General features: G+C 36.7%; 1 protein-coding gene across 2 annotated transcripts in view; it reads left to right on the forward strand.

Annotated features, from left to right (window-relative positions):
• LOC145676611 (uncharacterized) overlaps positions 1-12,512 on the forward strand; it is a 146,259-nt gene extending 133,747 nt beyond the window's left edge. Inside the window, exons 19-21 of one of the 2 annotated variants that reach the window (XM_081747448.1) lie at positions 198-361; positions 9,205-9,317; positions 12,015-12,512. In XM_081747448.1, the coding sequence (XP_081603574.1) occupies positions 198-275 (78 nt within the window). In that variant the 3' untranslated portion in view covers positions 276-361; positions 9,205-9,317; positions 12,015-12,512. The remainder of the gene's footprint in view (positions 1-197; positions 362-9,204; positions 9,318-12,014) is intronic. The other variant, XM_081747454.1, reaches the window with a different exon arrangement.
• Positions 12,513-13,117: the final 605 nt, after the last annotated feature.

Below are 13,117 nucleotides of genomic sequence, written 5' to 3' on the forward strand. Positions count from 1 at the left end.
GTGATACTTTGATTGAAATGTGTATCATAAGGGTGGAAAGGATTAAAATACTTTTATAAACCTATTTTTCCCGTGCGAAGAACTAGACATTTAAACTCGTATTTTAATATTATTTTCTGTTATGTAAACCAAACTTCGGTGAAAATATTGTTCAACATGTTATGTCATGAATTAATGTATGAAATTCATAATTTCAGGTCAATAGCTTAAAGTCTGCATTGCTTACTACGCAGAAACTTCTAGAAGAAGAAAATGTAAATGGGAAGCGAAATTAACAGAGGAAAATTCTATGTGGAAAGAAAAATTAAAGAATAAAGAAATAGAGGCCAAAGGATATCGACAACAACTGGTTTGTTTTCAGGTAGAGATCTTCTTGCATAACGACTTCTCAATATTATTTATTTATCTATCTAAATATGGCCTTAAATTTGCATGACAAAGGGGTTAAATAATATAATTTAAAAAGTCTGTATAAGACAGAGTTTTGTTGTATCTACTACGGTTATTGTCTCTATCAAAAATGGAGAACAAGTAAATTTTGGAAATTGATCCATTCAAGTGATCCATGAATCGAGCTGAACTGCATACCTGCGGTGGCCCTATTGATTCCACAGCTCAAAATTATCGAACACCTGTGGCCAGTTCTGGAGCTCAGACTCTGAAGCAGTTACTCTAGTGCATCCTTGCTGGCGGAAATCACAAAAATTATTAGGCTACAATTTTGTGAAAATACATGCAATACACAGTATATACAGTTTTCTCGTATTTCTATTATATGGCTTAATAATTCTAGTAAATAAATCTACCCATACGTAATATACCTCCATACGTAATTTCTGATTGAATTATAATAGGAAAAAATGCCTAAACATATATCTAAAACTTAACGGTGTTAAACACTTGCGCCTTGTTTTGTTTTAGCTCACTAATTTATCTGGGAAATTATTTTTCTGAGGTTTTTTGAAATAACTGGAATTTCAAAGGTTTAATTTTACTGATATCTTCCTCAAATCTAAATATTCCTCACTTCGTTAAATTAAATTTCGTTATACTGTTTACAATGTCAATACTTAATAATCAATTATTTAATTTAAGTAATACTGTTATATATTATATATAAACAATAGTCTCATTTTTAATTTTTTTTTAAATTTTAATTTTGTAATTAGAATAACGTGAGAAATTTAAAACCAATATGGGAATTTCTGCCTTGGAAGATGGGATACTATAATGTTTGAGGTTGACATCACTGAATGGTGTAAATATAATGAATGAGATTGTGGAAATGAATGGAAATTAATCTGTTTCAATTCCTAACTTTACTAGTAGTTGTCATTCGCAAATATTCGTAAAAATTAATGTTTTATTTCTTGCTCACGAAATACATATGAATATATTGTTAGTCTGATGCATTTTATATTGAGTATTGTACGTAGTCCCATCTGACTGTTTTTGGCCACATGCCATTTGTTATTTTCATATTAAATACGAGATTGCTTTCTAGAGGTCCCTGCCACAACTTCAGAATAAGTTCAAACGCCAAAACGGGCCTTATGCAGAGTCGTTCTGACGCGTGATTAGTGTCAAACTAAAGAGTTTGACTAACATGTTTCTTGCAGTAGTCAAGTCTTTAGTATGACGCTAATCATACGTCAAAACGACTCTGCATAAGGTGGAACGTGTTTTAAGATTCATTACAAATTCATCGAAACGCGCCAGCTTTAAGAAACTATTTACCTACTGAATACAACGACAGTTTCTTCTTTGTGCGTAATTGAACTATTTAATACTTAAAATTATATGGAACCACTTGGATTAAGAGAGATTACTCACAACTCTCCTACACGTGGAATAGATAATAATTAATCTACAGGGTATCATCGAACATGTGAATGTGGAAAGTACATACGTATCTACTATATATGACTAAAAATTACATAATAAGCTACCTGGATATATAAAGAAATAATCATTTACGTTTTTTTAGGTTAGTGCGCAACCACTGTTAAATAACACGTTCTATACATCAGATGAATATTCAAGCAGCTTACTGTGAAACTTCAAAAAAAAATTATTAAATTTATCTTTGTATATCTTAACTAGTAATTATAATATACATATGTATAGTACATAAAATAATGAGTAATTATATAGGGGAGAGGTGGGCAATGGCGATCACCTAAGAAAAGTGGGTTATTACGTAGTTTCATTTGCAAAATATACTGAAACAAATTTGTAAATACGTACTCCAATCCTTCTACAATAAGTGTGTAAAATAAAAAGAGGATCATTCTTTTAGTTCGGGAACACGATGGAAAAAACTCAAATTGTTACTTCGGTCGCCATTCCTATCACATGTTGGTAATGGCGATCACGTACAAGCTTAATAAACACACACAGTTTCATAGGCAGTTCAAGTTTTTTTTTCTACACTGCGCCTTCCAAAGACTGAGAAACGTCATCTGAATGTTATATTGACGCTTTTTTTTTCAAAGACACCTCACAGATATATCCATGTGGTGAGTCCACAGCAGTACAGTCAGCATGCACCCACGATCCACAAAGGTTACACCGATACCAAAGTTTCAGTGTTTGATTCAAGTAGGCGTATTACCTATCTTAGGTCTAGCCTTTTTTATAATTTTTGGCTGGAGAAGTATTCCAAATGTTTGTTAGGAATGGCCATCACCATGATGGTAAACCGATCACGTTGATCGGCATTACCAACATTGCGCCATTTTGAAAATTGAGCTGGTTATACTGTAAAACGTAGTTTATTTGAAATATAACTATGTGTCGTGCATTAGACGCAAATATAACTTTTATGAATCTTAGCAACTTCAAGATCTTACAACTTACAATTGTACGTATCGTGAGTTGAAATATGCAGATCCTTGTAAGAAAATCAACAAAAACAAGTTTCAGCACGCTGTAGACTTCAGTCTTCTCTGACAGCTTCCTCGACAATACACAAGAAACCTTGCTACAAGAGGCAGATGGCAGCACTAGTTTCACTTCTCCTCGGGTCACGCAAGAGGGTAAAGTGGGCTGATCGCCATTCCCTTCCTCTCCCTATATATATATATATATATATATATATACACGATTTCTATTATGTAATTCTAAAAGCTATTTTCATCAGTTGTTAAAACAAAATCATTGTATTTGTTCTAAGTATTGTATCTATTGTAGGCATTGACGAATTTTATACCTAAACGCATATGTGATGTGGAATGGTTAATTAATCAAATTAACTTAGTTTAACGTAGCATCGCCTTAAGAATGCAGCTCAAATATAGAATATAAAATTTGAAGAATACAGATAAAAGAGAAGCATTCTATTAAAAGTCGCTGAGAATAATTCAACTTAGTTTTTTTTTTCATAGTTCCTTTCTTACCATAATCTTCCCTATTACGAATATATAAAATATCTCATTTTATATTGATCTTATAAAGCATTTTCCTGGTTTACTTTATCACTACTCTTGCTAATTTCTACTATGTTGCTGCAGAATTTGTATTAGGTTGTGTTTACTGATTATATATAATTATCTATAAATGGAGGCAACAAGGATCTAGGGAATATGATCTCATCTATTACCATATTACACATGAAAGAATATTCCAACTCCCTTTCAACTAAAATTTAGCATAACACTATCTACTCTCGTACTCCAATTAAATTATACGTTTTATATCAATGGTTAATTGTAATTAAATTGGGGACGCGGTGGCTCAGTGATTTGAGGATTCGGTGACTGGCTGTTGCCGGGAGTAGACGTTGACAGTTAAGCTCCGGGAACAGTGTTTTTTTTTTTTTTTTTTTTTGCGAGCTTCGACTTTTATTCGACATATTACTTATAACTGAACAAGGTTTTCAAGTTTTGGTTGTGTTTTGTGGCTCTAGTGTTAGTGATACTATGTAAGTACTTCGCAAGAATAGTGTAAAATTTGGTTTTGGCAAACCCACACGCACGATACGCCCTAGCCCGACTGAATTACATGCATAGTTATGTGCACATTTTCCCAACATATTTGAGGATATCCAAGCTTTACAGCTCCATAACGAAGAGTATTGCATGTTTGTTCAATTCAAAAATAGTGATAGCTACGAAAAGTTTGTCTAAGGCTCCAGACAAATTACCTTTTACCCATTTTGATCAATCTGTCAGTGATGTGTATATTATGGACGCACAAGTTAATCTCACGAGAGTTAAAATTATGGACTTGCCATTCGATTTTCCTAATGAACAAGTGTCTCAGGTATTATGTAATTATGGTGAAATTAAAAGTGTTGAGTATGAAGTCTGGAAAACTGTATTCCCTACACGCCTTTATAAAGGTAACATGATGTTTTCGATGACGTTAAAAAAATCATATCCCTACTCGATTACATTTCGACACTATTAAAGGCAATGTCTCCTATCTAGGACAGTTACAAATTTGCCACGCTTGTGGATTACTCGATCACCTAATTTCCACGTGTAAACAACGGCGACGTCCTGCCTGGTCCATGTGGCTGGAAGGGGACACCCCTGTAATGACAGATCTGCGTCAAGTTACAAAAACTACTCGTCACGGACCCGAACAACCTGTGCCCTTGACATCCTCTGTTAGTGCTACAAATTCCGACGCTACGTCCCAAGTGTCAACACCGCTGCCTACTTCAGAAACTGATTTCCCCCAATTGACTCATCCGCTTCCACATTAACAGCTAAGCAACCCTCAATTCCCATTGATTTGGATGACGGGGTGCCATGCTCCCCGAGGCACCCCCAGGCACACCACCCTCATCTCTCACTTCATATGCGACAGTAGTACTTCATGATCCAGGGGCAAGTCTTCCTTTTGCTAAGCATGGCATGACCCAGGATTTAGTGCTTCGTCCAGCTGTACCTCTGCCCACTGACGTCTTTCGTGATGATACAAACTGTCTTTCGCCTATATTATCAGCAAAACACGTGAAAAAACGTAAACCGAATATACGAGAAAGTGTGAGTGACCTCCAAACGGCTGACCTTTTGGAATAACACATGTGGTAGGACTTCACTGGTTTCTTTGCTTCGTCTCGTCATCACCAGCTGTATGCTGTTCTGGTGTTTTGCTTCCTGCTTGTATTACTTGCGTTATGTGAGAAAGCTATGTCAATTTGGATTTTTCCTGCTTGTGTATAGCAACGATATTAACCTATTTTCGAGAAGTTCATGGTTTTGTATTTACAATCCAGTGCTTATTTTTTTCTATGTGGTCAACAATATGTATGGTGTTTAGCAGATTTATTCAGTGTATATATTGTTCTGCGGGCGAGACCCTTGCAGGTATGTCCTGGATATTTTTACGGCCTTGTAAGGTACACATTCTTCTTGCGGGTACGCTTCTTGTGTTTTACCTAATGAACGATGGCGTCAACTCTCGTTCGTATTTAACTTTAAACATTAATTCTATAAGCAACATACCGAATAAACAGCTATTAGCGCACTTCATAGCGCTTCACGATGCTGATATTTATTGTTTGCAGGAGGTAAAGGATCCCAACCTATCCTTTGTGTCTAATTATACTGCCATTGTCAATATTGCACCCCCATCATTGGGCACTGCTTTACTTGTCAAACGAGGCCTCCACGCCACGCATATCCTCCTATCCTCGTCAGGGCGAGCCATTCGATATGTTATTGATGGTATATGTATTTTGGCTGTCTACGGGCCCTCAAGGACAAATCAACATATGGCCCGCGAACGTTTTTATCACGAAGAAGTTGTTGACATGCTATCTATTACACGATATCCGATTTTGTTTCTTGGAAACATGAATTGTCACATGTTTCCTCAAGATACGAGCGGTGAATATCACCCATTTCCAGCTTTTCATCGTTTTATTACACATTGGGCTTAAAAGACATTTGGCTTCATTTTCGTAAGAATCATACTTTTACTTTCAAATCAGCCCAAGTAGGCTCACGCTTGGACCGATGCTATCTCCCGGCAAGCCTCCTAAGCAGAGTATTTGATATACAGCAATATGCGGCTTGCTTTACAGACCATACAGGTATTAAGCTGGTATTACGCTTTCCGACGCCACTTCCAAAATTGTAGATCGTAGTTATTGGAAATTAAACAATCAACTTTAACTATCGAATACGTCCGGTGTTTATTTCATGCTAGTTGGACACGATCGCTACGAGCTCGTACGATCAATCCTAATATTAACATGTGGTGGTGTCGCTACATTAAACCCCAATTTCGAACTTTCTTTCAAGACATGGGGAAATTACATCGTCAAAACTATCGCGAGATGCACGAATTCTTATACAGTGTCCTATACGAACTGTGGAACCAACCAAGTAGCTTTTTCAATATGGCGGCGATCATGCGTGTTAATCACCAATTGAAACAGGTGCAACATACCCAGTCTCTGAGCTTTCACATCGATGACGGGACGGCAGATAGACTAGTTTCTGAACCTTCGTCTTTGTATCATTATGTTAAACGCCTCAATCGCCAACATCAGTTTATCTCCCATGTGTCCACCTCGGATGGGGAACAGCTAGCTATTATCACGCCTTGTACGAGCATTTTCAGGAATATTACACGTCATTGTACGCATTACCCGAGGTTAATACAGTACCTCCCCTTTTCCTTATCAAGATCCCATCGTGCCTATCCGAACAAGACTCCACTTCTTTACTTGCGCCCATCACTCTTTCCGAAATAGAGACAACCCTCTCCCAAGTTAAACGAAGTACATTTTCGGGCAGCGATGGGATCAGGTACCACTTTTACTCAGGCTTTCTTACACTAGTCGGTCCAATACTCTGTGAATTATTTAATTTTCTGTTGCAAGATGGATCGGTCTATCAACATGCAGGCGTTATGATTCTACTACCCAAAGGTGGCAATCCGACAAGCGTGGCGGACTATCGCCCGATCACACTTCTAAACACAGATTACAAACTTTTTACTAAGCTTTTAGCCACTCGTATTAAGCAAGTTATCCTTCCGTACATCTGCCCCGCTCAAACGGCGTTACACCCCTTCCACAACATTCATACCTCACTTGCGACCATTCGCGACTTCCTTGCTTATGTCCAATTTCAATCTCTTCCCGTAGGAGTTCTTGCATGCGATTTTCGAAAAGCCTTTGACACCCTAAACAACTCTTATTTATTTAAAATCTTACAACAGTATCACTTCCCTCCTCACATACTTACCGTTTTGCACCAGCTTTATCACAATGCTACTTCCCAGTTACAACTTAATGGCCATCTTCTTTCCCCTTTTGGGGTTCATAAAGGTGTCAGACAAGGTTGCGCTCTCTCGGGAATATTGCTTTGCCTTGCACTAGATTCTCTCCTTCATCATTTCCAGCATCCCCTACATCGGCTCTTCACAGTTTCCATCAATTGACAGCCATTTCGTATATGGATGATTTAACGTTCCTCTGTGCTACCACTGCTCAACTTGTCTCACCGTTACGAAAATTCGAAAGCTTTTCCCTAGCAAGTGGTTTGCAACTTAACCTACACAATACAACTCTTTTGACGGTCAATAACTTTCAGACCTTGCTTCCCAGGGACGTATTAGCCTCTCTGACTTGCACGACAGAATCAGTCATTTTAGGTATCCGATTTCAAGTCGTATTGGCAGCCATTACTCCAGGTGCTGCGTATGAACTTAGCAATGTGCCGCTCAAGACTTCCAAACTTTTAGTGTAGAACTTTTACTCTAGCTCAACGCATTCACTATCTGAATATTTACAGTAGTTCCAAACTCTGGTTTCTAGCGTGTCTTTTTCCACTGCCCGACAAATATGTGCGCCAAATTGATTCATTATTTGGTTGGTTCATATGGAAAGGCTACATGTTTCGCGTGCGACGGTGCGTTTTATATCTTCCGACTGCACGTGGCGGTTTAAATCTAATCAGTGTGCGTCACAAATGTCGAGCTCTTTACATGCTCACCGCCCTACATCATCTTTAACATGCCTCCTCCCACACTGCGCAATGGTTCCAATGCTGGGTAGATCGCCTTTGGCCAGGGAACAATCCTGTCCACGTTCGTTTTCCTGAATCGTGTCCAACATACATCTTACAGTTCATCCTGGACTGGTCGATGGTTCCGAGTGAAAATCCTTCCGCGTCTTGAACTCCTAAACCTCTCTATATCACATTCTTGCAAACTGAATTGATAAATGTCATTCCTTATGTCAAGTTAGAGAATCGCACCACAATTGGCCTGCTATTAGGCGTACCATTCAAGCGCCGTATCTTACATCCCCAATGAGAGAAGCCTGGTATCGTTTAGTAAATAACTTGACCGTCACAAAAGCCAGACTGTTACAGATTGGTAGGAGTACGTCCGACATAAGTGACTTCTGTTCGCAGGTGGACTCTTTAGAACACCGATATACACGATGCACGGCTACGCGACCTGCGTAGCAAACTCTGTGTTCCTTTCTTGGGCTGATTTGCCATTGTTCAGAGAGATATTTCACCTTTGATCTCCTTTTATTTCCGGAATTTCAGTGGTTCCCACCTACCAAACAACGAGCAGTTACCTGGCTCATCTGCTCTACTATTTTATTTATAGACAACTACCGACCCTTCCGTGACCGACATCTATATCTGGCATACTTGAACCGAGTTTGGAAAAAACAGTTTACTCACCTAGACGAGTGAAGATTGTTCGCTCGATTTCTCCAGGTGACTCTCGATGTTTACTCTTAAACTATAATGTTGTTCGTATTGTATATTCTCCTTGCACATATATTTTAGGTGTTCATATTAGTCTTTAGATTTAAGCCTATCCATATAAATATGTCTCTATATATGTCTCTCATGCAACTGTAGCACAGAATGTATTCTATATTGCTCTAAATAAATACGTTTTTTTTTTAAAAAAAAAAGTGGTAGAGCGTTCACCTCCTGTGCTTGGGGTTCCTGGTTCGATCCCAGTTCGCGCCGTGTGGTTTTTATGGTGGACAAACACCGTGCTCGTGGGTTTACTCGGGGTTCTTCCGTTTCCTCCCACTTTCTTCATTCCACCATTTCACTCATCTCTCATGATCACCGTCTCCTTTAGCCTAACCGGCATAACCGTGAGATGTAAAACTTAAAGATTTCATTTCATTTTTTTGTAATTAAATTAAACTTAATAAATAATGCTTATTTCATTTTTAAAAATGTCATTCTAATGCATTTTTTATAGACCCGAATTGCAAATTTAAATAAAGATCTGCGAATGACACGGAAAAAGCTTTTAAATCAGCGTCGAGACCAAGCAGAGCTGGAAAAAACTGTAATAAGCCTTCAAGCTGATAAGTAAGTATTTATTTATTATAAATGAGATATATATATATATTCTTCAAGTTAAATTAATGCAAAATAACTTTATTAGATAGACAACCTTATATTGAGTAATGTACGTAGTCTCATCTGACTGTTTTTGGCCATACTGATGTTCAAAGAGTGTCTGCAGTGCCCACAAAGACACGAAATATTTATTCAAAAGGTTAGATATGGATTTGGGGATAAGGTGGCTTTGTGACAGAGCGCTCGCCTCTGTTGTTGGTGTCCTTGGTTCGATCATAGGCCATTTAAGTGTGTGGTTAACATTTTCTTGGGATTCTCTCATCTTATTCCACTGATTATTTCATAATCATTATTTCCAATAATCATCCACCTCCCTTAGCCTGAAAAGCGTAAATATGGGAAGTGGAATTAGGAATTTCATTTTATTTTGTTAGATATTGATTGATGAATTTAGTTAATTACTTATTATTATTATTTTGTACGAGAGAATAAGAATAAACTACTAAAGAATTGCAGTGTTACGATAAACATGTAGGCAAGACTTACTTATTGTAATACAAATATAAATTTGAAAATATATTAAAAAAACTAGTCTTGTTCATTATGTGGGTAAATGTAATTTTTTAAGTATTTCGACTAAATTCATCAGCTCTAAGCACAATAATAGAATTTTTAAAGTTTCCTTATCTGGAAGACGGGAAGAGAGTTTGTAATATTCGTAGATTCTAAAACTGCATTTGTAAGAAATTATTGTAATCCAGATTAGCACTGTTTGGTCTAGTTGATTAGGTATTTAGTATTTGCGATTGTTATGCTTATTTCTATTGTGTAAATTGTAGTTATTCTATAATGGAACCATATTTTATTTAAGTCGTCTTGCTCAGTTTAATTTTTATCAAGTTAATAAAAGTGTGTTGTCCATAAAAGATTATAATATCCTCACTTTTGATAATTATGCTTTGTTGTTCTAATACATTGTAATCTGTTTTTTGTCTGGCCTTTAAATAACTTCCGGTGTAAACGTATATATATATATATATCTATCTATCTATCTATCTATCTATATATATATATATATATATATATATATATATATATATATATATATATATATATATATGTGTGTGTGTGTGTGTGTGTGTGTGTGTGCATGTGTTTCTTTATTTCTCGGTAACTACTGGGCGGATATCCATCAAATTTGATGACCAAATAGCCAATAGTAAAGACACTAAATAATGCTATATTTGGTATCCGAGCTCGAAAGGCTGAGGTAGGCTCGATTCATTTTGCATGTGGTTTTATTTTGGTAACTATTGGCCGAATCTGAACAAAATTCGGTGGGAAAATAGCCCATCGCCTAAGAAATAAATATCTCTATATTTGGTGGTCGGGCCTCCCTCACCTTGCATGTAGTACTTTATTTCTCAACACTACTATCAAATTTGATGGCCAAATAGCCCATGGATAAAAGAATAAGTACTGCTTTATTTGGTGGCCGGGCTTGGCCAGAAACAAACTCGGCTAGGCTCGAATTGAATTGCATGTGACACTTTATTTCAGGGTAACTACTCGTTGGATCTGAATGAAATTCGGTGGGGGGAAGTAGCCCATTGTCTAAGGAACATAGATCGCTGTATTTGGCACCCAGGTTTAGTCAGTGACATTCTCGGCTCCTCTTGGCTCTTCTTATATGTGGTACTTATTTCTTGGTAACTGATAGAATTTGAACGAAAGTCAGTGGTCAAGTAATCCATCGCCTAGGGATTATAGATCTCTATATTAGGTGGCCAGGGACAGACTCGATTCGACAACAGAAACTGTGTTCCACAGCTTTGCCCGCCGAGAGCTTCTGAGTTCTGTTCATCTTGGCTTGTTTATTGTTTTCATTGTTCCTGATTATAATATTTAGTTTGTGAGTACCTGTCACCACGGCATGGCGCGTCCTCAGGTCGCGGATCGAGGGGAAGGCCTCGAGATAGAGGTTAGCTGCGAATATACTGAATAAGCAGTCGCAGACAGACAAGTAGTAGTCCTCCAGCTTAGGAGTTGAGCATGAGGCTAACAACCACATCCTGTATATATATATATAACTTGTTCAGAAACATTCACAGAAAAAAAAAAAAAGGTTGAGAATAAGACCCTTAGACGAATATTCGGGCCAAAAGGAACTGGAATGGGGGAATGACGGAAACTTCCTAACGAGGAAATACATAATTTATACGGTTTACCAAACATTATTAGGGTCATCAAATCTAGGAGAATCAGGTGGGCTGGTCATGTAGCTAGAATGGAAGAAAATAGGAACGTTTTCAAAGTCTTAACTGGAAGACCAATCGGAAAACGACCATTACGAAGACCTAGGCGCAGATGGGAGGACAATATTAAGGCGGATCTCGCAGAAATAGGAATACAAAGTAGAAACTGAATCCAGTTGGCTAAGGATAGAAGTCAATGGAGAGCTTTTGTGAACGCAACATTGTACCTTCGGGTTCCATAGGCCATAGAGTGAGTTAGCTCGTTAATATTTAGTTTTGTTATGCTTATATCAAACTTATTACATTACACAGAATTTTCGTACACTCCTGATGAAGAGGAAGCAATAGAAATTGTTTCCATGTACAATAGCTTCACATCATTAACATTTCACTTTTCCAAGAAGCACAGAATACCTTATTTTACTAATATTGTATTTCTTTTCCTTCGCAGGCAAGACGTCAGCTTCCAACTGAAAGAGTTAAGGGGAAATCTTGAAACAGAGCAAAGTATCCGTAAAAACCTTGAAGAAACCTACAATAATTTATTATTAGAAGCAAAAAAGTTAGAGAGTAAAAATACAGAATGCAATTGCAGTACTATTATTAATTCTGAGGATTTGTGCCTTGAGGAAATTACATCAAATACTAGTGCAAATGTAAAATTATCTCTTCCAGGTTTAAATATATATCCCAAATCAACAAATCAGAAATGATTGCCTACTCCATCTCGATTAAAATAATGAATTTTAAATACAATAACTAAACAATATTCTAATACTTGATGGACTGAATCATCAATTAAGTATCGTGTATTTGTATATTTCACAAACTTTTGGATATTTTGTACTTCAGTATTATTGTGTTTCAGTACTGTTTTAGAAGTAATTCTATATATTGTTAGTGTAGTGTGAATATAATAAATCAACAAGTAATTAATTCTTAATTGTCTAAACATATACACTTAACCCATACATACGCATACAATCAAATTTCAAATGTGGTTCCAAATATAACTTAATAGTTAAAGTGAGAAAATACTTAAAATGTTCAATTTCTAATGAGAATTAGGCTATATCTTATTGACTAGTTTCTAGGGTTGCTAACTATGGAAAATAAAATAGCCGGCAACCTCTCAATATTCCCTATGATATAAGTCTTAAGTGTGAAGTATCTCTGTTCGGGCCCATCCTTGGGAAGAAAAAGCACTATCGTGAACAAAAGTGCATTAGCACCTCTATTCTGCATATCCTTAGTACACTCAATAATAAGTTTAATAAATATATTGTGCTATAAATGAGAAACTGAAATCGGCATTGATCAATTTATTGTATTTACCAGTAAAAGTATATTAATCTTTATACCTTTTGGACAATTTTGGATTTGGAAAATGGATTTTGTTCTTTTAACTTATACTTCAACTACAAGAAATTGCTTTAGGAATTCCTTTTTCACTTTCAATAAATGTATAAAATTCCTTACAAGTAATTCTAAATTTTCTCTGAAAGAGTCCCTGTCACCCCTTTAAAATTATCTTAACAGATGACGCTGATATAT

The sequence above is a fragment of the Thermobia domestica genome, chromosome 2, assembly GCF_964235325.1.
Source record: "Thermobia domestica chromosome 2, izTheDome1.hap1.1, whole genome shotgun sequence".
NCBI classification, from domain to species: Eukaryota; Metazoa; Arthropoda; class Insecta; order Zygentoma; family Lepismatidae; genus Thermobia; species Thermobia domestica.